The sequence below is a fragment of the Nycticebus coucang genome, chromosome 7, assembly GCF_027406575.1.
Source record: "Nycticebus coucang isolate mNycCou1 chromosome 7, mNycCou1.pri, whole genome shotgun sequence".
NCBI lineage: Eukaryota > Metazoa > Chordata > Mammalia > Primates > Lorisidae > Nycticebus > Nycticebus coucang.
In genome coordinates this window covers 17,850,921-17,878,874 of record NC_069786.1, presented here as the reverse complement: position 1 = coordinate 17,878,874, position 27,954 = coordinate 17,850,921, and the positions used below count along the sequence as shown (strand labels likewise).

General features: G+C 47.0%; 1 protein-coding gene across 6 annotated transcripts in view; it reads right to left on the bottom strand.

Annotated features, from left to right (window-relative positions):
* Nucleotides 1–27,954, bottom strand: part of SCTR (secretin receptor) — an 85,211-nt gene that overhangs the window by 46,530 nt on the left and 10,727 nt on the right. For 3 of the 6 annotated variants that reach the window (XM_053598055.1, XM_053598060.1, XM_053598057.1), the window contains exons 2-3: nt 13,452–13,572; nt 11,482–11,591 (exon numbers count right to left, since the gene is read on the bottom strand). In XM_053598055.1, coding sequence (XP_053454030.1) covers nt 11,482–11,591; nt 13,452–13,572 — 231 coding nt within the window. The other 3 variants (XM_053598056.1, XM_053598059.1, XM_053598058.1) reach the window with 2 other exon arrangements.

Here is a 27,954-nt window from a genome sequence, read left to right as displayed (position 1 = left end):
CACATGGCCAATGACCAGATGACCAAATGGACAAATGAAATGAATGGACAAATGCTGGATCCCCTTGGCTCTCATGCCAGTTCCCATCAAGTATCCCTTGTAAATGAACTTTTGCCTTGACACCCACTGCCTGCCAGCTCTGATTTGGTGCTGATGGGGGGTAATCCTGCGCTCCCCATATATAAGCTCCCTTAACCCCACAGTAGTGGTCTAAGGCATTAGGTTCTACCCCATTTCATATAGGCAGCAATCAGACAGGGCAACAAGTGGTTGCACAGGCAGAAAATGGAGGGGCTGAGGGTTAATGTGTCCAGCCCTCCACCCATTAGATCTGTCTTTAGGGAACACCGATGCCACCTGCCTGGTGCCCCCCTTGCTGGGGGCAGGAGAGGCAGGGGAGTGAGGGAGGTAGAGGGTGGGCTGGGCCAGGAGGGACTGGATAAGGGGGATTCAGGGGAGAGAGCCAACTGGAGAGGTGGGAGGCTGAGGCAGGCATGGCCTGTCTCTCCCTGGACGTCGGACCAGCCCCTAAAGGGAGCGGGGACATGGGAGGGTCCAGAGAGGAGCCCAGGCACGAGATCAGGGTGCCTGTCCGGGCTTTGGAGACCGGGCAGCCCTGGGAGTGACAATGGCAGGCTGTGGCCCTGGGCAAGGGTGTGGGACGAGGTGGAATTGGAGGGAGGACATAGAAGGCAGAAGGCAGGGTTTGGATGGGCCTCCCATAGGGACCTTGGAAGCACCTACAAGGCCAAGGAGCAGGGCTTTGTGTCCTTTGAGGAATATGAGAGATGAAAAACTGCTTGGATATCCCTGAATCTTCACCTCAAACATCACAGTGAACCCTGCCAGAGGAGGGGCTCAAGGTCCTCTCTATTGTGAACTCCCCCACACCAGCTTCTGTCGCTGTCAGAGGCTGGTTGTCCCAGTTCTAGCTGTGGACACTGTGCTGCTTGCCAGGACTGAGCCACATCTTCCAGCACTCAGTGGGCCTCCGCAGGTGCTGGTGGGATGGTGACTTGGACCTGGGAAGGCCCTTTCTGGATGGCCTGCTGTGTCACTCCACTCTGAGCTACTCTGGCATCTAGAGTCACAGGAGGCTAACACTGACCCCGAGACCTCGCTCCATAAGCAGCCACCTCAGTGTGGTAGTAGGGTGCCTCGTTCCAAAATATAGCTTCACTGCAGCTCAGGCCAGTATCTCTTGCACTGGAAGCAGTTTCAGACCATGGGAAAAGTCAGGAGCCTCTTACCTCCTCAGGGAAAAATGGCTCAGAGCCGGCTGGGGCTGGCCAGGTTGGCCAGGGCACCGGCCATTGGCTCCAGGCCATGAGGCTGGATGATACATGCCTGGCTGTCCAGACAGACACAGGGGTTGCCAGGAAGTCTGAGAGGCTTCCTGACCCGGTTCATGTCAGGCAGGGCCCCCAGGGACACTGAGGGATGAGCCAAGCCAGGCCTGTGCTCATGGCAGCCTAAGGGTCAGGTAGGGTCACTGCCCCAAAGTAGTGATGAGGAAGCTGAGGACCCAAGAGGCAAAGTGACAAGTGCAGGGTGACAGAGCTGGTAATAGTGGGGCTGGGACCCCACCCAGCCTTCCCATCTCTGCACCCCAGGGGCAGGTACCTACTCACCAGGCTGCCCTTCTATAGCAGCAAGTCTGGCTGCTAACCCCAAACAGAATCCCTCATTTGTGGGCACCTGTGACACAGTGTCATTCTCTCCCAGCCCTGGCCCCACTGCCTGGGCACAGAATGGACCCCGGGTTTCCCAGCGTGTGGTGAGCACGTCACACACAGGTGGCTCTCTGCTTCTGTGTGTGGTATATGGTTAAGCATTTGTTACTTTAATAATTATATTTTTTAAAAAATTTTGATGTTAGAAAAATTAAAAAACTAGCATATCACACCTGTGATTTTATAGCTTCTATTGTTTAGGATGATTTTTTTAAGTCCATTGATTTAAAGGGAAAAAAATGAAGGAAATCAGAGTAGAGTGGCACATGGCTGTAGAGGGCTGGAGGGAATGTGGCCAGGGGAGCTGAGTGATCTCTGTAGCCTCTTGGCTGCTTGCAGGGACCCTCTTGTGCTGCTTCTAAGGGTGTGATCAGAGTGTCTCAGACCCTATTCCTGACATACCCTCCCCCAGGCCCAGCTGCAGACATCCTGCCTGGCCCTAGCCTTCCTGGGGGTTCTGGCAGGGAGGGGCACAGTCCAGGACTGGGGTTTCTGTGGGATCCTCAGCAGTGTTAGATCCACAGGGTGAGGGGAATTCGATGAGATAAGGGATGGGGCAGCTTTGTCAACAGGCCGCCATGAGGGATGGATCTCTGCCTCAGGAGGACAGGGGCTTAAAGGAACAGAAGTCACTTGCATGGGCAGCAGGTGCCAGAGCAGAGTGAGGGGCAGGCCTCCCACCCGACTGCCGCCTCTGATGGCCAGCTCTGGCCACCAACTGCCTGGCTGTAGGGGATGAGACAGCAGGCTGAGGAGGTTTATGTGGGGGAACCAGAAAAACACCACCAGGCCACAAATTGCGTCTGGGGAGGAAGGGTCCGGCCCCTAAGGACGGCATAGCAGCCCGGGCTGAGGCAGGTGGTGTGGTGGAGACAGGGGCTTTGGACTCCAGGCTACCTTGGACATGCCACTTACCTCTGTGAGCCTCAGTTTCCCCACCTATAAAACGGGCATACTAATATTCTTTAGGAATTGTATGAAAATTAAATGATTTGTGTTTTTTCAGTGGAACATTTCCTGATCTACTGACCTCCATTCTTTTTTCTTCTCAGATTGAAGTCTCAGAGGAGGGCAAGGAAACTTCCTGACTTGGGTTTCCAAGGGCCCCTGGGGGATTCCTTCTGTTGTAATCAAAATGCTTGGGAGAAAACAGAAAAGGAGCAAGACTTTTCCCAAACTGGGCAGAGATGGAGGGGACAAGATGAGCAGTGACATGTAAGTTTCCAGAGGCTCAAGTAACCTGCTGCTCCAGCCAGCCCCGGGGGGGAAGTGGGGGTGGGTGGGCGGGGGGCGGGGTAGGAGGACGGTCCAGAGAAGAAATGGGTGTGGGGGCATCCAGACCAGCAGAACACAGACAGCCTTGCAGACCTGTCTCCCAGGAAAGCACAGAGGGGCCACATGGCCTGGGACAGGGGTCTGTCAGGCACCATCTGTGACTGACCCACTCATCATGTGAGACAAGATGGGCTTCCCCCAAGCACCATGGTGCTATGTGAATCTCTGGCACTCTGGGAAAGCTGTAGGGAAGATTCAGAAATTTCTGCCATCCCAGGAGAATGGAATCAGAATTAAAGTCACAGAAAATAGAGAAAGTATTTTCATCCAATGGAGTTTATAGGTACAGATTAGAATCCTTTCTATTTGTGAAGACCCTGGCTCTGGGCCAGCCCCAATGCAGACACTCAGCAACAGCTAGCTGTCTGTCCTGCCCCTGGGGGTAGACAGGGACCCGGGGCAGGCCTGGGGTTGGCAGGAGCAGGGAGGAGAGAAGGGCCACTGGGGCGGAGGGCAGAATGGTGCTTTGGGGATCCCACCCAGCCTGGTGCCTGGTGCAGAGCCCTCTACTAATTTGGAGTTTGCCCTGCATTCACCCCAAGTGGAGCATCCATGCTTCAGTCCTGGATTTATTTATAAACAAGCTCAGATGGCCTGATGATAACCTGGGGCTATTTCTGTTTTTTTTTTGGGGGGGGGAACTATTTCTGGAGCAACACATTAGGCTACAATGGTGCTTGGCCAGGAGCTAGCCAGACCCCTTGCAGGGCCTTCCTGGAAGGGCCACCAGGATGTGGGGGGCTGCTCTGGCCCCATACTCCCTCCATACCCACAAAGCTCACTCATCCGCTAATGGGATCTCCAGGGAACCCCAGCTCATCCTCGCCTCGCTTCCTTGTGCCCTCTCTGGCCTCTCTTCCACTGGTAGCTCTTTCCTCTGCCTGGGACTGCCACGCCCATCTCTCAGGTGCCTCTGCCACCTGCTCACCTCCATTCACCCCTTTCTCCTCCCCCAGGCCCCATCATGGGTCAGGAAAAGCCTCTGCACGGTCACTTGTTTCCCAGCATCATGCTGTCTCCCTTCGCCCTTCTCTGCTCAGTCTGGTCTCATCCCTAGTCCATCCAAGGGGCAGCCTGCTTTGCCAGTGGCCTGACCTACAGTCTTTAAGGTGAGCAGGTGTTGCTCTCCTTTGGACTAACACAAAAGCTGTGGTCAGGATGGGATTAGAGAAAAAATCTCACAACACACATGAACTTACAGTTAAAATTTCCGCAGCACACTTAAATTGTATTGATAAAAAAAAAAAAAAAAAAAGAGTAGGCTCGGCGCCTGTGACTCAAGCGGCTAAGGCCGCATACACCTGAGCTGGCGGGTTCAAATCCAGCCCAGGCCTGCCAAACAACAATGATGGCTGCAACCAAAAAATACCCAGGCATTGTGGCAAGTGCCTGTAATCCCAGCTACCTGGGAGGAGGAGGTAGGAGAATCACTTGAGCCCAGGAGGTTGCTGTGAGCTGTGATGCAACAGAACTCTACCCAGGGTGACAGCTTGTGGCTCTGTCTCAAAAAAAAAAAAAAAAAAAGAGTAAAAATAAAATTTCAAAAATAATTTTATTAATGATCTTTAAAATTTTTCATGAGGCCAAGCATGACGGCTCATGACTATAATCCTAGCACTCTGAAAGGCTGAGGAGGGTGGATTGCCTGAGCTCACGAGTTCGAGACCAGCCTGAACAAGAGCAAGACCCCAGTGTCTATTAAAAATAGAAAAATTAACATGATTGCAAGAGGGACTTTACCTAACATTGCAATCAGTGTAACCTGGCTTATTGTACCCTCAATGAATCCCCAACAATAAAAAATAAAAAATAGAAAAACTAGGGCAGTGCCTGTGGCTCAGTGAGTAGGGCGGCGGCCCCATATACCAAGGGTGGCAGGTTCGGCCCAGGCCAAACTGCAACAAAAAAGTAGCCGGACGTTAGGGCGGGCGCCTGTAGTCCCAGTTACTCAGGAAGCTGAGGCAAGAGAATTGCCTAAGCCCAAGAGCTGGAGGTTGCTGTGAGCTGGGATGCCACAGCACTCTACCAAGGGCGACAAAGTTAAGACTCTGTCTCTAAAAAAAAAAAATAAATAAATAAATAAAACACACACACACACACACACACGAGTCCTTGAAATTTGTTCATGGAGCCAGTTTCACTCAGTCACCGAGGAGTTACTGCCTTTTCTCAGGGCAGTGATTTTCAACCAGTATGCCGCGGACACCCGTGAGAGGATCTTAGCAGTCTCGTGAAAATGTTCGAAGACCATTAATTAAATTATTTTTTAAAAAAATAGAAAAACTAAGCCTGGCGCATATAGTTTAGTGGTTAGGGCGCCGGCCACATACACGGGGGCCGGTGGGTTTGAGCCTGGCCAGGGCCTGCTAAACAGCAATGACAACTACAACAACAACAACAAAAATAACCAGGCATTGGGGTGGGCACCTGTAGTCCCAGCTACTTGGGAGGCTGAGGCAAGAGAATCGCTTAAGCCCAAGAGTTTGAGGTTGCTATGAGCTATGACACCATGGTACTCTACCCTGGTCACAGAGTGAGACGCCGTCTCAAAAAAAAAAAGAAATGTTTTTCGTGGCACATCTAAGATCACATAGCAGCCAAAAATCACTAGGTTAGAGAGACTAAAACCTCAGGGCAGAAAAGGCTCTAAAATCCCCTTGCAGGAGGGACAGCTAGACTCTGGATGTTTATCTTGAAATCAAGAAGCATAAGCTGTTTCACGGGATGAACGTCTTACGAGTACTGAGTTCCCCATCACTGAAAATGTTCAAGAAGAGAGGGTCACAGAATTAGGGGACTGGGAAGAGCATCAAACACTGTGTGGAGGCAGCACTAGATGAGATGAAGGGCGCTTTCAACCCTGAGGCCAAAGAGCCGCTTTGCTGGAGCAGGTTGGCACACCTCTCTCCAGGCCAGCAAGGCAAGCTTCTGAGCCCTGGGAGCTCACTCCTTCCCTCCCAGTGCCAACTGCTGCCCCCATGGGCCCCCCTCATCCATCCCAGGAACTCTTCCTCACCTTACTTAAACCTCTTCGTTTTATGCCGCCTGTCACACAAATTAAGGATTAATTGGTGGCAGCAATCTCTGTTTTTTTCCCTAATGAGAAACCCTTGTTTGGGAAGGTAAACTTTATTTTTTTTTTTATATTTATTTAACCCCCCAGTTGCTCTGGGGTTAAATGCTGTGGCATTTTAGCTTATAGCAACCTCAAACTATTGGGTTCAAGCAATCCTCTTGCCTCAGCCTCCCAAGTAGCTGGGATTAAATAGGTGCCCACCACAATGCCGGGCTATTAAGAGACAGGGTTTCTGTTGCTCAGGCTGGTCTCAAACTCCTGAGCTCAAGCAGTCCACCCGCCTCAGTCTCACAGAGTGCTAGGATTACAGGTGTGAACCACCAAGCCCAGCCCAGCCCTTGGGAGGGTAAGGTAATTGGAAATCCACAGCTTTTCTGTGCTGAGTTTAATCAGAGTGTTTTGCAAACTAGAAAATGCTCAGGATTTAGAGTCAAAGGATTTGGGTTGAGAATCCTGTTTCAGAACTGTGTGATCCTAGGCCCCTTAGAGGCTCAGTTTCCTCATCTGTGAAATGGGGATAACAATAGTATCACATAGTTGTTTTAAGGACTAAAATTTAAAATTGTCTATGATGTTATGCAAACGTAAGGTACTTATTTCAGAAGAATGAGCCGACATCAGTTGTGTTAAGGAAAGGATGGGCAGAGGTGAGCTGTGGGCAGCCATAGGGGGGTGATCCAGGGCAGGGGAAGGAGGGATTGGCTGCCAAAGGGCATCAGCAACTCAGGAGAGGCCACAGGAAGGAACATTTGTCACAGAAAAGCACATTAAAAGGCAGAAGATATGAGGTACTGATTCATGCTACATTGTGGATGACCTTGAAAACATGCTCCCTGAAAGAAGACAGAAAAGGTCCCATATTGTATGATTCCATTTATATGTAATGTCCAGAATTGGCAAATCTATAGACAGAAGGCAGATTAGTAATTGGCAGCAGCTGGGGAGACAGTGGGGTGGGGTGTGATTACTTAGTGGGTGCAGGGTTTTACTTCGGGGTGATGAAAATGTTTTGGAACTAGCTAGAGTTCAGGGTTGCATAAATCATTGTGAATGCACTAAATGCCATCGAATTTTTCACTTTAAAATATTTAATATTACATGAATTTCACCTCACTAAAAGAGGCACAGAATAAAAAGCCTGTTCCCCCCTGCTGGTGCTCTGGGGATTGGGCACCCAGCAGGACAGAAAGTAGAAAGGGATGGCATGTCCACACCTGACAGTGAGGACACCAGAGAGGACCAGTGTCCTGCTCAAGGTCACAGCACCCATGTGACAGAGCAGGTGAGATGCCCCAGTTTGTGTGACGGCCGAGGCCACACCTCTCATGGGGTACCACCCCACTGCCCTTCTGGAACATTCTTCTGGGAGAGCCTTCTACCAGCCAGCTCTGAGGGGGTATTGGCTTCTGTAAAGAAAGTAATAAATAGTCCGGTGGACCAAGCCATACAAGATATTAGGGTGACCCTGAAACATTCCCACAAAATCCTGGGAAAACCTTGGCTGCCTAACCCGGAATAGCTGAAGAGTTAATTTTTTATTTGTTATAAGTGTGCCAGCCTCGGTGACAGCTCTGTGAGTGGCGTTTCCTGTGACTTGTCTGGCGATCAAACATTAACCTCCACCCCAGGGAGGACCCAACAGCTTAACCATTAACCCTGTACCCCCAGTGGAGAGTCTGGCAGCCTCTTACCCCCATCTGGAACCAGGACGAGGCCTTGGCGGGGGTGGGGGCAACTGGGCACAAGCTCCTTGCCTGTCAGCCTTTCAGGGAATATCTCCCTTAGTCATTCTCTGTCCTTCACTCCACAGCGGGTCCCTGGGCCTGGCTTTCTCTCACCCACTCAGCGGAGCAGGCAGATGTCTTCTCAAGCAGCTGGGCCCTTGGGCATCCTCTGCCTTAAAGGCTTTAAAACTGTGTTTTCAAAGCAATAGGCAGATATTTCCCTACATGAAAACTGTAGAGGCCAACATCAAAACGGACAGCGTGGGCGGCGCCTGTGGCACGAAGGAGTAAGGCACCGGTCCCATATGCCAGAGGTGGCAGGTTCAAACCCAGTCCTGGCCAAAAAAAAAAAAAAAAAGAAAGAAAAACGGACAGCGTGGGGTCAACCTCTTAGTCCTTTCACCCACCTGCACGATGGCCCTCCTTGATCCTGCTGCCAGGGCCTTGCCAAATAGTCTCAGCTATTGCAAAGCCAGTGCTACCCTCTTCTCACAAGGAAAGTGAGGTCCAGAAAAGAGTCGTACAGTCAAGGCCTGGCCAGGTCTCCTCAGGGAGGCAGAAGTCAGGGAGGAGGGCCCAACAAGCTTTCTCAGCCGTGGATGCACAATAAGGACGTGGGACCACATGGGGAGCCTTGGGAAAGAAAGACGACCAGTCCTGCTCAGGTCAACCCAGAATAGGGCATGGGCATGTTTACTATAAATGCACAGTCAGCAGTGAGAGGGCGACTAGGCAAGTGGTTCATGGAAGAGGCGCCACCTGCTGGCAGGGGTGAGAGTGCAGGCAAGCAGAGGGCCTAAGTGGACCCCAGCCACCCATGGCAGAGGTCAGCCTGGCTGCACCAAGGGGCCGGGGCGGAGAGGCCATGAGGAGTCTCCCGCTATAATGAGACATCCTGCTTTCTTCAGATAGTAATTCACTTATTTCCCACAACAGCATCATGAAGTTGATAACAGTTAATAACCTCATTTTAAAATGAGCAGAGAAGGAGAACCTCTAGCCAAAGATCCCCAGAAAGGAAGCAGCAGTGCCAATTCTGACTCTGGCTGACTCCAGCTGCTCCCAGCCTGAAGCCCAGCAAGCAGCCTCACAGCAGACCTTCTCGCGCCGTCGCAGGAGTCAATCTACTTCCTCGCATGGTGACAGCCCAACAGGAATGCCAGGGCACCCAGAGGCGAGCAGGAGGCACCAGCCAAGGGGGACACTAGTCAGGGACTGAGTCAGCTGGAATCTCTGGGGAGCAGGGACATTTTTCTTTTTTCCTTTCAGACAGCAGGGACAGTTGAAACAGTCAGATGTTAGAATAACCGTCCCAGGGCGGCGCCTGTAGCTCAAGGAGTAGGGCGCCGGTCCCATATGCCGGAGGTGGTGGGTTCAAACCCAGCCCTGGCCAAAAAACAACAACAACAACAACAACAACAAAAAAAAATATATATATATATATATAAAAAAGAATAACCGTCCCAGCTACTTGGGAGGCTGAGGCAAGAGAATCGTTAAGCCCAGGAGTTGGAGGTTGCTGTGAGCTGTGTGAGGCCATGGCACTCTACCGAGGGCCATAAAGTGAGACTCTGTCTCTACAAAAAAAAAAGAATAACCGTCCTTTACTTCTAGGTGTGAACTCTGAGCTGGAGTTCACAGTCTTCTCTCCCAGAGGCTCAGAATTCTAGGCTTCATTTCTCAGGGCATCCGGTCACCAGGATTTTAGGCATTCTCCTTGGGGCCACATACGCTGAAGGCAGCTGTACCATAGGCTGGCCTTGTCGGAGCCTGGATTCTTGCTGTTCCAGTTTCTGGGGGTGGCCCCCTGAGTGCCAGCAGACCATAGTCTGGTTCCCCGTGCACAGATATCGAGCCAGTACAGGCAGGAAAAGGCTCAAACTATGGGAGAGTTGCCTGGTAGGTTCCTATCCTTCCAGTGGTGGCTGAGTAAGGTAGAGCACAAAACCAGTAGTGTCCACACGGCTTGGCCTCTGCCACCATTCCCTCATGTTCCTCTGCCTCCAGCTGCTCCCGAGGGATGCGGGCTGCAGTTTTCCAGGATCCAGGGTTCCCCCGTCTTTCCACCCACACACTCGCCCTTGCCACGGCAGCCTCGCTGCTCGCCACCTATGAAGTTTCCCCCTGGCCCTGACCCCTCCCTGAAGCCTCAGCTCCACACACCTGAAACTGCTTTCGTGATCTTCATCTCCTCTCCCCCAAAGCTCCTGGTCTTCCTTCACCTTTTCCTCCAGTTGCTCAAGTCCAGCAGCGAGGGGTCATCCTGGATTCTCCCTTGCCCACCTCATTCCTGATCCTATTCCTCACTGGGTCTGGTCTACGTTCTCCCCAGAACAGCTCTTCCGTGCCTCTCTTCCCCTCCACCCCTTTGAGCAGACCCTGCCTGGCTCCTGTGCTCACCAACCTCTTTTTTCCGCCACCAGCCCTGCTTCCCTTTGTCTGGAGGCCTCTCCAACCATTGAAAACCACTTCACCCCCAGGCACCAAATAAGCAAAGTAAAGAACACGGCTAAGGCGCCAGCCACATACACCTGAGCTGGTGGGTTCGAATCCAGCCTGGACCTGCCAAACAACAATGACGGCTGCAACCAAAAATAGCCGGGCGTTGTGGTGGGTGCCTGTAGTCCCAGCTACTTGGGAGGCAGGAGAATCACTTGAGCCCAGGAGTTGGAAGTTGCTGTGAGCTGTGATGCCACAGCACTCTACTGAGGGCAACAGCTTAAGGCTCTATCTCAAAAAAGAAAAAAAAAACAACACACGGCTTGCCCAGAAGCAGCCCCCACCTCCGGCTGACGGGGAACTGGCTGCTATGCATTCCAACTCCTTTGCCACTCTGAGCTGTGTGCTCCATGCCAGCTCCTTAGGTGAGCCCATGGAGTGATAAAGTGACATTTATCACCTTCTCTTCCTTCCCCGTCTCAGTTTCCACAGCCCTATTACTCCTGCCTGGAATCACCTGCTTCTGAGGAACCCAAAAGCCACCTGGTCCCCTCCCAAGGATTGTCATCTCTTGCCCAGTGGGTCTCTCTGAACTATTCATTTTTCCAACCCACCTCCCACGGTGCAGCAAGGGTGATACCTTCATAAATCCACTCGCCTCTATGACTCCCCAGGGCTTTCTGTGGCTCGTAGGATCGGGATGAAACCCCTGCACAGGGCCATGGAGCTCGTGTGTGCCCATCTATGTCAGGTCCCCTCGCATCTGTGTGCCCGGGAGCTGTTAGGCATGCTCAGGCCTTGGTGCTAATGGCACCTTCTCAGCAAAGCCCTCATGGAGTCCCAGCCCGGGTCCAGACCCCTGGTCATATGCTCAGCCAGAGCCACATGCTATTGTTATTTTGTCATCATTTTACATGACTTTGTGACAGTTTGATTCACGTCTCCCTCGGTAGGCAGAGTTGAGACTACAGAAGGGCTGCCCATGTCCACTATTCTCTCATTTCTCTCTCGCAAAACCTGGTTGTGTTGAAGGTGGTCACATGCACAGCTTAAAAACTCAATGTCCAGCATCTGTTGCAGCCATGAGTGGCCGTGCAGTCCAGTCTGGCCAATGAAGGAGAAGTAGAAGTCACTTGGAAAGTTTTAGGGAAGTTGGTTTCTCAGTGTGTCTCACCCTCCCGTCTTGGGACTTTCTTCTTCCTGCCAGAAACACAGGTATGTCCTCTCCTCCCTGGAGGTTCAACGGCCATTGCCTGACCATGAGGACAGCAGCCACACATTCAGCTGGAAGACAGAAGGAATCTGGAATATGATGACATCTTGAAACTTTGCACCAGCTCTGGGCTTTTTGTAATTTTACCCAACAAATTCCTCTCAGGGAAGCCCTACTTGCAAAACACATTCCCAGGTGATAAGAGAGGGGTCCCTGTTCCTTCTTTCCCACCTTGGTATCCTTTGTTCTCACTATTTCCATTTGATACCATTAAGTGCTAATCAGTATTTTTTGGAAGAATGCTTTTAATTTCACTCCAATCCCATGAAATAGATGTAGAAACTGAGGCCCAGAGATATTAAGTAACTTGTTCAAGATCACAGTCTAATGTAAAAGGCTGGATTCCTTTTCTTTTTGTTCTTTTTTTTTTTTTTTTTTGTCTTTCTTACTTTTAGTGGGGACAGAGTCTCACTTGGTAGAGTGCCATGGCGTCACAGCTCACAGCAACCTCCAACTCTTGGGTTTAAGGGATTCTCTTGCCTCATTCTCCCAAGTAGGTGGGACCACAGGCACCCACCACAACACCCGGCTATTTTTTGGTTGCACTGTCACTGCTGTTTAGCAGGCCCAGGCTGGGCTTGACCCCGCCAGTGAGTGGCCAGCACCCTACTCACTGAGCCACTTTCTCACTTTTTAAATTGACACAAAATCTTGGGGCAGCGCCTGTGGCTCAAGGAGTAGGGCGCTGGCCCCATATACTGGAGGTGGTGGGTTTGAGCCAGGCAAAAAAAATGCAAGAAAACAAAAAACAAAATCTTGTAACATGAAATTAACAGTTAACATGTACAATTCAGTGGCATTCACAGCATAATATGGTACAACCTCTACCTAGTTCTAAGAAATTTTCACACACACACCCTCCAAAGAACCCTGTACCCATCAGGCAATCACTTCCCACTGTCCCTCCTCTTATCCCCTGACAACCACTTATCTAATTTATTTCCATGGATTTGCCTAATCAGGACATTTTATGTGAATAGAATAATATGATGTGTGACCCTTCACTGGGTGCCACGTTTTCCAGGTCTGTCCATGTTGTATCAGACTTATTCCCTGTTTAAGGCTGAATGTTATTTCATTGTATGGCTATGAATTGTTTATCCACTCATCAGTTGAAGGGCACTTGGGGTATTTTCCCTTCTTGGTGATTATAAATAGAACTGTTATGAACTATGTACAGAGGTTTGTCTGAGTACCTGCGATAGGTTCTTAAGGCCATACTCCTCCTCACTCTTAAATGATAAAGAACAAAGAAGAGAAGGAAATAGAAATAAAATTAATATTTAAAGTATTGATTAATAATAACAATAAATATTTAATTTTTTACAAAGAGTCTGTATTTAACACACTTCATCTCATTTATTAATAGCATCCTGAAGTAGACATTATCACCTCCATTCTACCAATCAGGAAATAGGCTCAGAGGATTCAATCATGTGCCCATGGTCACACAGAAAAGGAGTGTCAGCCGTCTTTGGAGCCCCAAGTTTTTCTGACCCCACACTATCTTTTCCACCACCTCATTCATGGAGCTGGCAGTGAAGTCAAATAATAGAGGAGAGAGAGAAAAAGATCTTGCAAAGTAATTCCCACAAAACTCTTACCTTGATGAAGCCATGCAGTAGCTGATGGTGAGAAAACACTGGCTATATTCACGCCCAGAGAAGGGAAGTGTGGGGAGAAGCTGGCCTGTCGGTCCATGTAGACTGCTCACCAGAATTACTCCAACCCCCCAGCTGGTTGTCTGAGTGGATAAAGCGGTACCAACCCTACATCGCATTGGCTCAGAGGACCAGCTGCCCCCTGTGCCCAGTGGGACTGGACACACTCCACATCTGAGAAAGGACCCGGCAGTTAGGAGGGCCTCGTACCTGGCACTGGCTGCTCGGCGCCCAGGGCTCCCGCACGCTCTCTGGAGAGTTCCTGCAGACACTGGTCTTGCTCCTCCTGCAGAACTCGCAGCACATCACACAGTGGGGGCTCAGCTTCAACCTACAGGCCCAAAACCAAGGCTGCTCATCATTGCCACTAACTCCATCCTACCACACCGGCTTTCTGTGGGCAGGACTGGGGCTAGACAGCAGAGATCTGATCAGCAAGGCAAAGCCCCTTTCTGCAAAGAGCTCCCCAGAAAGATGGACACAGCCGCTCTTGGGAAAGAATTCAGAACACAGCTGCAACACTCAAATCATCCATAACTTGTCCACTACAAATCTCACTCTTAAGTTTATCAAGGCTCCTGAATTCAACAAGCTGTTTGCTCTCTGAAGACCTTACTGTTAGTCTGTGGAACTTACCTTATTCCACTCCGTCTGTATGGATGTCTCTGTTTTTAAAAGCTTACTTTTGATTCATACAAGTTTGTTTTGTTTTGTTTTTTCTGAGACAGGGTCTTGCACTGTCACCTGAATTACAGTGCAGTGGTATCACCACAGCTCATGGCAACCTCAAATTCCCAGGGTCAAGCAATCCTCTTGCCTCAGTCTCCCAAGTAGCTGGGACTACAGGTGCAAGCCACCACACCTGGCTAATTTTTCTAATTTTTTTTTTTTGTAAAGAAGAGGTTTTATTCTTGTTCAGGCTGGTTTTGAACTCCTGGCCTCAGCAATCCTCCCACCTCAGCCTTCAAAATGCTAAGATTACTGGCGTGTGCCATCATGTCCAGGTGATACAAGTTCTTTAAAATCCGCTCCTAACCATCTCCCAGTTCCAAAAGAACAGCAACTGGGGTGGGGTGGAGGAGGGGCCAGCACACAGTCCTGGTTTCCTAGCTCTTTCCAGAGTAGACTCTATCATGTGACTCCATTATTTCACGGGTGCCAGAGACTTGATAAATATGATGAATGGATGATTGAACAACTGAACAGAGTAATGAATAGGACCCTTACTTTCCTTACAAAGTATGGATATGGAATTTTAATATTACGGAGTCCTTTTACATACACTAACTTAATACGTTCTCACAATAACCTGAGAAAGAAACAGAAAAGGAATCTGTGGCCCATGGTGGTTAGCGGCTATGACCAAGGTCATACACCCAGGGCTCCCATGATGTCCAGGACCAGGTTTCATACCCTCTTTTCAATTGCCCACTAGTGCTTCGTGGATGGAAATTTCAACATAATGTAGCAGAGGAAGAACTCCCTGGGGACAAAGGCACTCTCCAAAATGGTACAAATAAACAAAAGCTCTGGGCCAATGAAGGATAGCTAAGGGAGGATGCCTGTCCCAAATGACTCCAAAGGCAAACGTGACTATCTTCTAAACATCTCCAATTTTGGAGCTTCCATAACTTACCACCCGTCATTACTGCAGTCAGAAATGATTTACCAGCTGTCAGAAACAATTCCTCTCCCTCCACCTCCAACAAGCAGCTGGTCCTCACAAAACACACACATCACCTTCCCTGGCCCAGAGCCTGTGATCAGACCCAGCACATTGCTGCAGAATCACCTGGGCCCACCCAGCTCTAGATTACAAAATGCTCATTCCTGCCCCACCCCTCAGCCCTAAATTTCTATTTTCATCCTGACATAATTCAGCAAATGTCTGACATTGTTTGCCATTTAGACTCTCACAGTGAAACAAGTACTATCCCTAGGAATATAGCAATTGTCAAGAGAGCTGGTATTGGCACTCAGCCCACACAGCCATCCCATGTCCTCCTCTTTGTGGGGTCCCACCCAGCCCTCCCTGAAACCTGCAGTCTCTGGCACTCTCTGGCTTTCCATGGAGAAAGCAGAAGAGCTTGAATGAAAAAATCCACTTAATATAAGACAAGTGTAGACAGTTTAACTGTCTCTTCTCATCCATTTTCATCCAACATTTCTTTTCTTTTTTTTTGAGACAGAGTCTCACTGTGTCGTCCTCGGTAGAGTGCTGTGCCATCACAGCTCACAACAATCTCCAATTCTTGCACTTAAGTGATTCTCTTGCCTTAGCCTCCCAAGTAGCTGGGACTACAGGCGCCCATCATTACACCTGGCTATTTTTTTGTTGCAGTTGTCATTGTTTAGCTGGCCCTGGCTGGGTTTGAACCCATCAGCCTCGGTGCATGGGGTCAACGCCTTAACCACTGTACTACAGGCGCTGAGCCCAACATTTCTTTTATAAGTAATAGTAAAATACACATCATACAAAATTTACTATTTTAGCCATTCAAAGTATAATTCAAGGGCATTAAGTACATTCACATTGTTGCGTAACCATCACCAATATCCATTTCCAGAATTTTTCATCCTCCCAACATAAACTGTGCTCTCTTTTAGCAATAACTCCACATTCCGCCTGTCCCCCAGTCTTGGTAACCTCTAGTTTACTTCGTGATTCTATGAATTCTCCTATGCTAGGTATCTCATATTAGTGAAATCATACAATATTGCGTCCTTTTGCTTAACAGTTTTCAAAGTTCATCTGTGTTATGGCGTGTATCAGAATTTTCTTCTCTTTAACACTGATTGTATTTCCCATTGTACGATATACTACATTTTGCTTATCAATGGACATTTGGTTTTTGTCCACCTTCTGGCTATTGTGAATAATGCCGCTAATAGCACAAGGGTGCTAGAAAAATATCTATTTGAGTCTCTGCTTTCAATTCTTGTGTGCACATGCACCCATACACTCAGAAGTTGAAATGCTGGATTGTATACTAATATGACATTTAATTATTTTTAGAAGCCGCCAAAGTATTTTTCTACAGTGGCTACACCATTTTATATTCTCACTGGCCACGCACAAGAGTTCCAATTTCGCTGCATCCTCACCAACACCTCATACAAAATTGTTATTTTCTTCTTGTTAATGTTGTTGTATAATGGCCATCCCAATGGGCATGATTTTATCATCCCACATTTCTTTTGCCCCTGACCTTTCCATTAAAATGTAATAAATGAAGGTAATTTTGTGTGGTGGCCATATGCCAACTAAAGAAATGTGTGGTGTCCACCAGTGTCTTTGTGACAGGAACAGTATTCTGCCAAAAGGACTGAGTCCATGGCTTCCAGGTGGCTTCCAGCAGGGAAAGAGCAGAATCCACAGGACTGATGGGGGTGGCTGGGAAAAGCAGGTTCCTCAATGGAGCAAGCACCTGGCAAATGCCTGGATGGGAGAATGCGAAACGAGCCCCCTTCTTATCAAAATTAACCTATAGCAAGAGGGTGAGAAAAAGCTGATGTTTAGTAGTTACATGCATGTATATTTACACATGTGTTTTTATATACAAGGTGCCCCCAAAATTGCCCCTAAAGTTGCCACACATAGGGAAACTGGAATTGTAGTTAAATTCCAGTTCCAAATGTACCTTTGCTTACAAAATATTCATTACGAAATTTTACAAAGAGGTAGCCAACATGTAAAGAATATTTTGTACATTTTTTTGGTAAAATTTTTAATGAATTGGGAGGCGCCTGTGGCTCAAGGAGTAGGGCGCCGGTCCCATATGCCGGAGGTGGTGGGTTCAAACCTAGCCCCGGCCAAAAAAAAAAAAAAAAATTTTTAATGACTATTTTGTAAATAAAGGTACATTTAGCCACAATTTCCCATTTTCCATATGTATGGTGACTTTAAGGGCAACTTTTGGGACACCCTTTATTTATTGAATTTAAAAGTATTAAATATATAGGGCAGCACCTGTGGCTCAAGGAGTGGGGCGCTGGTCCCATGTGCCAGAGGTGGCGGGTTCAAGCCCAGCCCCGGCCAAAAACCACAAAAAAAAAAAAGTATTAAATATAATTTTATTTGAAATTCACAGGAAAAAAAATGAAAATGAAAGAATTGCTGAATTTTATATAAAATTTTCCTCAAAACAAGAGCTATAGTGTTGTGGGTTGTTTTTTTTTTTGAGACAGAGTCTCACTATGTCACCCATGGTAGAGTGCTGTGCCATCACAGCTCACAGCAAACTCAAACTCTTAAGAAGCAATTCTCTTACCTCAGCCTCCCAAGTAGCGGGGACTACAGGAGCCCTCCACAACACCCAGCTATTTTTTTGTTGCAGTTGTCATTGTTGTTTAGCTGGCCCAGGCTGGTTTCAAACCTGCCAGCCCTGATATATGTGGCTGGCGCTGTAACCACTGTGCTACAGGCACCAAGCCAAATGTTTTTGGTTTTTTTCTTAAGACAGAATCTCACTTTGTCGCCCTCAGACCAGCTATTTTTAGGGATGGGGGCCCGGCTCTTGCTCAGGCTGGTCTCGAACTTGTAAGCTGAGGCAATCCCACCTCAGCCTCCCAGAATGACAGGATTACAGGCATGAGCCATCATGCCTTAGCTATAGTTTTTTTAAAAGAATCTTTAGGCCAGGCAAGGTGGCTCAGGCCTATAATCCTAGCACTCTGGGAGGTCGAGGTGGGTGGATCACTTGAGCTCAGGATTTAAAGACCAGCCTGAGCAAAAGTAAGAACCCATCTCTATTAAAAATAGAAAAATTAGCTGTTGTGGCTAGCACCTGTAGTCCCAGCTACTCAGGAGGCTGAGGCAGGAGGATTGTTTGAACCCAGAAGTTTGAGGTTGCTCTGTGAGCTAGGCTGATGCCAGGGCACTCTAGCCTTGGCAACAGAATGAGACACTGTCACAAAAAGAAAAAAAGAAAAGATCCCTTTAAAGCTAAACAGTTAAAACAAAAAAATCAGGCTTATGTAAGTACATAGGTTTGCTTTGCTTGTGTAAGTACATAGGTTTCCTTTGCTTGTACTAGTACCAAAGTGTTTATAATGACAAACAGGAAGGAGTTCCCTTTCCTAACATTTATTTTATTTTATTTTATTTTATTTTGAGACAGAGTTTCACTATGTCATCCTCGGTAGAGTGTTGTGGCGTCACAGCTCACAGCAACCTCCTTAGATTTTCTCGTCTCAGCCTCCCGAGTAGCTGGGACCACAGGCGCCCACCACAATACACGGCTATTTTTTTGTTGTTGTTGCAGTTTCATTGTTGTTTAGCTGACCTGGGCCGGGTTTGAACCTGCCAGCCTCGGTGCATGTGGCTGGCGCTGTAACCACTGTGCTATGGGCGCCGAGCTGCTTTCCTAACTTCTACTTGTTCTCCAGAGGCAATCGTTTTCAACTCTTTCTAGTTCTTTATTTTTACCTCCATATTTTAAAATTATAATATATATATATGTATTTTAAGATGGAGTCTCACTCTGTTGCCCAAGCTAGAATGCCATAGCTTCAGCTTAGCTCATAGCAACCTCTACTCCTGGGCTCAAGATATCCTCCTGCCTCAGCCTCCCAAGTAGCTGAGACTGCTGAGACTGCTACAATGCCCGGCTATTTTTGGAGACAGGGGTCTGGCTCTGGCTCAGGCTGGTCTCGAACTTGTGAGCTCAGGCAATCCACCCACCTGGGCCTCCCAGAGTGCTAGGATTACAGGCATGAGCCACCATGTTCAGCTCATTAAAATAATATTCTTTGTTGTTGTTGTTGTTGTAAGAGACAGAGTCTCACTTTATCATCCTCAGTAGAGTGCCGTGGCGTCACACTGCTCACAGCAATCTCCAACTCCTGGGCTTAGGCAATTCTCTTGCCTCAGCCTCCCAAGTAGCTGGGACTACAGGCGCCTGCCACAACACCCAGCTATTTTTTTTGTTGTTGCAGTTTGGCTGGGGCCGGGTTTGAACCCACCACCCTAGGTATATGGGGCCGGTGCCCTACCCACTGAGCCACAGCGCCGCCCTAAAATTATATTCTTATACTTTTATTTCTTGGTTTATTATTGTGAGCAATCCGAAATGTCCTACTATGGAAAATAAAGACTCAGATGCTTCAAAAATCACTCTACTGATACTTCTCCCCATGTATTACCTGTACATCTCTTCATTTTTTAGTAAAATGAATGGTCTGTACTTAAAATTACTTATTTTGATTATGAAATATTGTTGGCTGCTGAGTCAATTCATGTAAAATGATTATGTGTCCCTTCTTGTACATTTTGTTTTTTCCTAAAGTCAATAAATACTGTTTTTCATTTGATTAGTTTTCTATGTGCATATGACTAATTTTTCCAAGTGCCCCTGCAGGTCCGTTACACGTCTATCAGCAATTTTATTTGTTTTCCTTCTGGAGCCTTCTCAGAATACTCCTTCCTCTCGCTTCGCCCAGGCCCACTACCTGGCTGTGGTTCCAGGTACCCTCTGCCCTCTCTCCCAGCTGGAGTCTCATTTCCTAGATCCCACGTGTGTTTCCTTGGTTTGTTCTATTATTTTGTAGAAGCACAGAACTGTTTAGTAACTTCCTAAATAAGCATGCATAGAAGGTTCATGTTTTAATCTTTGAAGAAGTGAAAAAAGCTTTCATTAATTTGAGTAATTATAAAAATAATAATTTGGACAGAAAATTCTAGGTTGAAATAATTTCCCTTCCAAATTTAAAAGGCATTTTCCTTCTTTTTTCCTGTGGTATTAATAAGAAATCCAATTTGGATCCAAATCTTTGGTATAATTTTTTTTTGGTTTCATCTCTAAAAATATGTAAGTTTTTTTTTTCTTTGTTTGTAGTTATTTTGAAAATCCTTGAGGAAATGGTTCTTTTTTTTTTAATCCATTGGTTGGATACTCAGTGGGCATTTCAGTCTGAAAACATGTTCTTTATTTCTGGCAATTTAAAAATTATTATCTTTCAATTTTATTATTTCCTCCCTTCACCTTCTCTATTCTGTCTTCCTGGAATTCACACTGGTTGAATATTGGACAATCTGAATCAATCCTCTAATCTTTTCATCTTTCTCTGCCATTCTACCATTTTCTCTTTGTGATCTTCTTTCTAGAAAATTTCTTTGACATTATCTGTGGAGCTTTTTGTGTGTGTCCACTTTGGATTTTTTTCTTTGCCTTTGCTTTTGAGGTCTTAGTTATGTATTATTTGCCTAGACCAATGTGTAGGAGAGTGTTCCCAGGTTTTCCTTTATTAATAGTATTTTTCTAGTTTTAGGTCTTATGTTTAAGTCTTTAATGAGTTGATTTTTGTATGTGTTAAGAGAAAGGGGTCTAGTTTCATTCTTCTGCATGTAACTATCCAACGTTTATCTGGGGATTTTTTTTTTTTTTTTGAGACGGAGTCTCAAGCTGTTGCCCTGGGTAGAGTGCCGTTGCATCACAGCTCACAGCAACCTCCAACTTCTGGGCTCAAGCGATTCTCCTACCTCCCAAGTAGCTGGGACTACAGGTGCCCACCACAACGCCCAGCTATTTTTTGGTTGCAGCCGTCATTGTTGTTTGGCGGCCCGGGCTAGATTCAAACCCGCCAGCTCAGGTGTATGTGGCTGGCACCTCAGCCGCTTGAGCCACAGGCACTAAACCAATCTGGGGAATTTTTTAATGAATGTTTTGTTTTCATGCATTTAATTCCCAAGAATCCTTTTCTTATTTTTAGATGATTCCTTTTCCATTGCATACTCTTCTTATTTGTGGCTCTGGCAACCTTTATAAAACAACGGTTTTGGATATTAGTTGTAGTTGTACGTTTTAGGTCTTTTCTCCTCTCTGCATGGTTCTCTGTCTTCTTCAAGCCCCTTGTTTGATTTTTGTTTGCTTCCACATTCAGGCCTTCCTCAATCTCATATTCAGGCTTAATTCAGGCCCTTGGAACCACGGTGGGCCTGAACAGTTTGTTGACTAGTGGCTTCAATGTACCATAACCAGGCCGACAGGGGGGCGCTACTAGGAGGTACCAGTGGTCTCAGCGCGTGTGTGGGGAGGGGGGCCCCTTTCCAGGGAACTGCAGGCTGACTTGACAGTTTCTCCTCCACCCAGGTAGGCACTAAAGTTGCTAATTTGTTCACACTGCTAACACTCCCTCATTCACTTAACATTGTCTAAAGATTCCTTGAAATTTGCTTTATCATTGTCTCTCATCTTGTTCTCTTTGACTTTGTGGGTTTATGCCCTTTTATTCTTTTACTACCTTTATTTTTGAGGCAATCTTATTATGCTGCCCTCAGTAGACTGCCATAGTGTCACAGCTCAAAGCAACCTCAAATTCTTGGGCTTAAGCAATCCTCTCGCCTTGGCCTCTCAAGTAGCTGGGACTACAGGCACCTGCCACAACACCCTGTTGTCATTGTTGTTTAGCAGGCCCAAGCCAGGTTTGAACCTTCCTGCCTTGGTGGCCAGTGCCCTAACCACTGAGCAACGGGCACCAGGCCTTTTACTGCTGTTTAAAAAGTGTTTCCAGGCGGCACCTATGCCTTAGTGAGAGGGCGCCGGCCCCATATGCCGAGGGTGGCGGGTTCAAACCCAGCCCCGGCCAAACTGCAACAAAAAAAAATAGCCGGGCGTTGTGGCGGGTGCCTGTAGTCCCAGCTGCTCGGGAGGCTGAGGCAAGAGAATTGCGTAAGCCCAAGAGTTAGAGGTTGCTGTGAGCCGTGTGACGCCACGGCACTCTACCTGAGGGCGGTACAGTGAGACTCTGTCTCTACAAAAAAAAAAAAAAAATGTTTCTAGAGCCCCAGCACATAAACACAGGTGGTCAATCTGTCATTTTAAATTGGATGCCATAGGTACATTAAAAAAATAAATTTAGGGGCGGCGCCTGTGGCTCAGTCGGTAAGGTGCCGGCCCCATATGCCGAGGGTGGCGGGTTCAAACCCGGCCCCGGCCGAACTGCAACAAAAAAATAGCCGGGCGTTGTGGCGGGCGCCTGTAGTCCCAGCTGCTCGGGAGGCTGAGGCAAGAGAATCGCTTAAGCCCAGGAGCTGGAGGTTGCTGTGAGCTGTGTGAGGCCACGGCACTCTACTGAGGGCCATAAAGTGAGACTCTGTCTCTACAAAAAAAAAAATAAATAAATAAATTTAATAAGAGATTGTTAGAGAAAAATTGCTAAATGGTGCTTTTCTCTATTATTCTATTATTTTTGCTAACCAAACAAAAACATACACAATATACTCTTTCCTCTTTAGTTTCAGAGTTTGAGTCTAAGCCATCATTTCACTTGGAGTTTTTGAAAAAAAATGCTAAGATCATGTCAAAGTTTGGCTTTTTAAACATTTGAACCACCAAAGTTTTGATAACTTTTGTGTCTTCCTAGCATTTTAAATCAACTTCCCTCTCTCCCATTGAAGACAAATTCATAGGCTTCATTAATTACATATTTTAGTTGTACTTCAAGGCTCTGCATAGAACAGCTTTGTATAATACTGCTGGCTTCTCTCGGGCTTTCTTCAGGGAGCCCTTAGACTTTCTAAACTAATTTTTTTCTAGGGTCTGTTGCAGAGCTGTGGAATTGGTATTTGTTGCCATTCTGGGTAATTTTACCGTCATATTTAGATTCAGTTTTGATTTTGCTAGGATATAAGCTATGGTAATTATTGAAAGAAAAGGTGCTTAAATTACAAACTTTATGCATCTTTGCACTTCTAATAGTGTCTCTGAAGGGAGTTATCCCCATTTGTCTTCCTTGACTTGACACATGGTCATGGTTGAGCCCACTGCAGTGAGCAAGTTGTTCAATTCTGTGACTGACTTCCACCATCTCTTTGGAGTATTTTCCAGAAGGCAGACATACTTTCACTTGTCTGCTTCCCCTATAAGCCAACAACTGCCTTCTGGGAGGAGCCCTTCTATCCCTAGGTTGGTTGGTTTATGCCGTGTGTTCCTGTCTCACTGATTGGACCCAGTTTGGGACAATCTGCCTTCTCTTGGAGGATATTTGATGTTAGTAAGGTCAATCTCTCCTGCCCCTAAGGCATGTAAACTTGGACGCTATAGTGTAGTCATAGTCTATCCTTTAGAAAGTACTAGAAAATCTGTACTGCAGAGAAAAAAAATAAAAACAAACAGACTCCAAAAGAAGAAAGAAAAGATGTCAAGATGGTTCTGTTAGCTATTTTTTTTTTTTGAGACACAGCCTCAAAGCTGTCACCCTGGGTAGAGTGCCATGGCATCACGGCTCACAGCAACCTCCAACTCCTGGGCTCAAGTGATTCTCCTGCCTCCGCCTCCCAAGTAGCTGGGACTACAGGCGCCTGGGCTATTTTTTGGTTGCAGCCGTCATTGTTGTTTTGGCGGGCCTGGGCTGGATTCTAACGCACCAGTTCAGGTGTATGTGGCTGGCGCCTTAGTGGCTTGAGCCACAGGTGTCAAGCCGGTTCTGTTAGCTATTTTAAAGTTTAATTTTGGACTCAGAAAGGGCAAAATCTGGGAGATTTAATAAAAATCCATTAAATTCTGAGTAAGGTGAAGAGACTTACTCATTATTGTATAACCATCCAAAACACAAACTTTTAGCAAACATTTATTAAAACCCACTATAAACTTGGCAGCCTGCTGGTCACTGGGGACAAGGAGGGAAAAGGGACATGACTTCTGCCCTTGAAGCTGATGGTTTCCAAGGGGGTCTGGAAAGGCCAATGGCCAGAGTGCCTGGTGCTAAGTACTATGAGGAATTTTAGGCAGGAGTCTCATCGCCAAATCTGCCACTGTGAGAAGAAAAGAAGACGGGAGTGGAGGCAGAGGATCCCCAGGAAGTGGCTTGATCATTTAGATAAGATGTAAGGATTATCCTTGTCATAGTTAATGTTAGGTGTTAACTTGACTGCATAAGGGAGACCTAGATAGCTGGTTAAGCATTACTTCTGGGTGTGTCTGTATATTTCTGGAGGAGACTGGTGTGACTTGGGCTGAGTGGGGAAAATCTGGCCTCAGTGTGGGTGGGTACCATGCAATTGGCCATCTCCCACCCCCTATAAAAGGAAAAAGGCAACGGAAAGGCAAATTTGCTCCTTCCCTCTCCTGGAGCAGGAGCACTTTGCTTCTCTGCCCTTGGACATCAGAACTCCAGGTTCTCCGGCCTTGGGACTCTAGGACTTGCACCACTGACCCCTACAACATGCCCAATTCTCAGGATTTGGGCCTCTGATTGAGTTACACCATTGGCTCCCCCGGTTCTGAAGCCTTCAGACCTGGCCTGAGCATGTCTCTGCCTACCCTAGGTCTCCACCTTGCCAATGCCTATCACGGGACTTCTCAGCTTCTGTAATCACGAGCCAATTCCCACAATAAGTCCCTTTTTGTGCACCCAGGTATAGCCATGCATCACTTAATGACATGACACACTCTAAGAAATGCATCTTTAGGCTATTTTGCCATTATGCTATCACACAGTATACTTACCCAAGCCTGGGTAGTCCGGCCTACTACACCCCTGGACTCTATGATGTGGTCTATGATCTTGGGCTACAAATCTGTACAGCAAGTCATGGTACTGAGTGCCCTAGGCATCTGTAACACAACAGCATGTATTTGTGCATCTCAATATAGCTAAACATAGAAAAGGTGCAGTAAAAATATGTATAAAAGATGTAAAAAAATGGTGCACCGTAGAGGCCACTTGCCCTGGATGGACTTACAAGATTAGAAGCTGCTCTGGATGAGTCAGTGAGTAGTGGTGAGGGATTGTGAAGGCCTAGGACGTTACACTGCACACTTAGGCTACACTGATTTATTAAACATATTTTCTTTTCTTTTCTTTTGAGACAGAGCCTCTAGCTGTCGCCCTGGGTAGAGTGCCATGGCATCACAGCTCACGGCAACCTCCAACTCCTGGGCTCAAGTGATTCTCCTGCCTCCGCCTCCCAAGTAGCTGGGACCATAGGCACCTGCCACAACACCCGGCTATTTTTTTTCGTTGCAGCCATCGTTGTTGTTTGGCCGGCCCGGGCTGGATTCGAACCCACCAGCTCAGGTGTATGTGGCTGGCGCCTTAGCCGCTTGAGCTACAGGTGCCGAGCCTTCTTTTTCTTTTTAAGTGACAGGACAGAGTTTATTGACGGAAAAGATTGAAAAGCAAAAGAGGGGAAACAGAACTTCTGCCAGAATAAGTTATTAAACATATTTTCTTTCTTTCTTTTCTTAATAATACACTAACTGTAACTTACTATAACTTTTTACATTATTGATTTTTTTTTAACTTTGGAATCATTTTGTGGTAACACTTAGCTTCAAACGCAAATACTCTTGTGCAACTGTACAAAAATATAGTCTTTTTTAATAATCTTCTTCTATAAGCTTTTTTCTATTTAAAAAATTTTTAATTTGTTTTACTTCTTCAACTTTTTTGCTAAGAACTAAGACACAAACACACACATTAGCCTAGGCGTTCATGGGGTTGGGACCACTGATATCATGGCTTCCACCTCCACATCATGCCCCAGTGAAAGGTGTACACGGCAATAACGCCCATGGGGCCATCACCTCCTGTGATAATAGTGCTCAGATAACAGTTCCTTCTGGAACACCTTCTACAGGGCCTGCCTGAGGCTGTTTTACAATTAATTGTTTTAGGGGCGGTGCCTGTGGCTCAAAGGGGTAGGGCACTGGTCCCATATGCCGGAGGTGGTGGGTTCAAACCCAGCTCCAGCCAAAAACTGAAAAAAAAAAAAAAAAAAAAAAACAACAACAACAACAATTAATTGTTTTAAGCTGGCCCCAGTGGTTCACATCTGTAATACTAGAACTCTGGGAGGCCAAAGCACAAGGATGATTACTTGAGTTCAGGAGTTCAAGACCAACTTGTGCAGGAGTGAGATCCTCATCGCTACCAAAAATAGAAAAATTAGCCAGGTATCGTGGTAGGAGCTTGTGGCCCCTGCTACTCTGGAGGCTGAGGCAGGAGGATCACTTGAACCCAGGAGTTTGAGGTTGAAATGAGCTACAATGACACCACTGCACTCTACCTGGGGTGACAGAACAAGACTCTGTCTCTAAAAAAAGAAAATTTAGTTTTTTTAAATGAAAGGAGTACACTATAAAATAACAATAAAAAGTATAGTGTAGGCTGGACGCAGAGGCTCACGCCTATAATCCTAGCACTCTGGGAGGCCAAGGCTGGTGGGTCCCTTGAGCTTAGGCATTCAAGACCAGCCTGAGCAAAAGTGAAACCCCATCTCTAAAAATAGCTGGACATTGTGGCAGTCACCCATAATCCCAGCTACTTGGGAGGCTGAGGCAGGCAAGAGAATCACTTGAGCCCAAGAGTTAAGAGGTTGCTGTGAGCTGTGACTCCATGGCATTCAGGGCAACAAAAGTGAGACTCTGTCTCAAAAAAATTAAAAAATTAAAAACCTAAACCAGTAACGTAGTCATGTATTATCAAGTATGTTACATAATTGTGCTATAGTTACACAACTGACAGCACAGGTTTGCTCACATGGCATCACCACCACACACGTGAGTAATACACTGCACTACCATGTTATCATGGCTACCACCTCACCATAGGTCATAGGGATTTCTCAGCTCCATCATAAGTCTTATGGGACCACCATCATACATGTGGCCCATCACTGACCAAAATGTTCTTATTTGGTGCAACGATTCTGTGTGTGTGAGTGTGCGTGTGTTTGCGTGTCCTTATTGATTCTGTCTCTCTGAAAGCCCTAATACACTCACTCATATCTAAAGCAGCAACAACCTGCAAAATCCCCAAAAGAAAACACAAGGAGGCAGATTTGGGGGTAGTAGGTAGCAAAGTTGAGTATGGAGCTGAGAGTAGGGGCCAGTGACTCCCAGCAGTCTGCTTTGGGTGCCTAAATAGCTTTGAGAACAGGAAAAACAAGGAAAAGAGAAGTAGGCGTGGGAGTAGGGGGAGGATAAGAAGATTGGGTTGCTTATGTGGTAGGAGTGCCAAGGAAGGTGACTCGGTGAGAGCAAGCAGAGTGCAGAGATGGTGGACAGAGATTCCAGGGAGGGACTCTCACAAGATTGAGAAGCTGTAGCCATAGAGGCAGGACAGGAACCGAGAGCCTAAGCAGAGCAGACCCCAAGGGAAGAGGGGTTTGGAGGGAGGGAGCGGCCAGCACCACATGCCTCTGAGAGGCCAGAGTCCCATGGCCCATGTTGATCAGGCCAGTTGGCTATGTACCTGTGGTCTTAATGTAACCATTCATAGTATCTCTTCCCTCTCAAAAATTATGTAATCACCTTTGGTAGGACAAGGCCTGAAGAGTGCCATGCAAATGACCAACAGGTATATGAGAAGCTGTTCAACATCACTTATCATGAGTGAAATGCACGTCAAAACCACAACAAGGTACCATCTCACGCCTGTTAGAATGGCCATTACCACAAGACAGAAGATAGCAAGTGCTGGCCAGGACGTGGAGAAAAGGAAAGCTGTGTAGGGATGTAAATTTCCATTATGGAAAACAGTATGGAGGTTCCTCAAAAAACCAAAAGTAGAACTACCATATGACTCAGCAATCTTACTTGTGGGCACGTACGCAGAGGAAATGAAATCGGTACCTCGTAGAGACATCTACTGTCCCTGGTTTGCTACAGCATTATTCAAAACAGCCAAGATATGGAAACAACTTAGCTGTCCATCAATGGATAAATGCATAATAAAGAGACCCGGGCGGCGCCTGTGGCTCAGTGGGTAA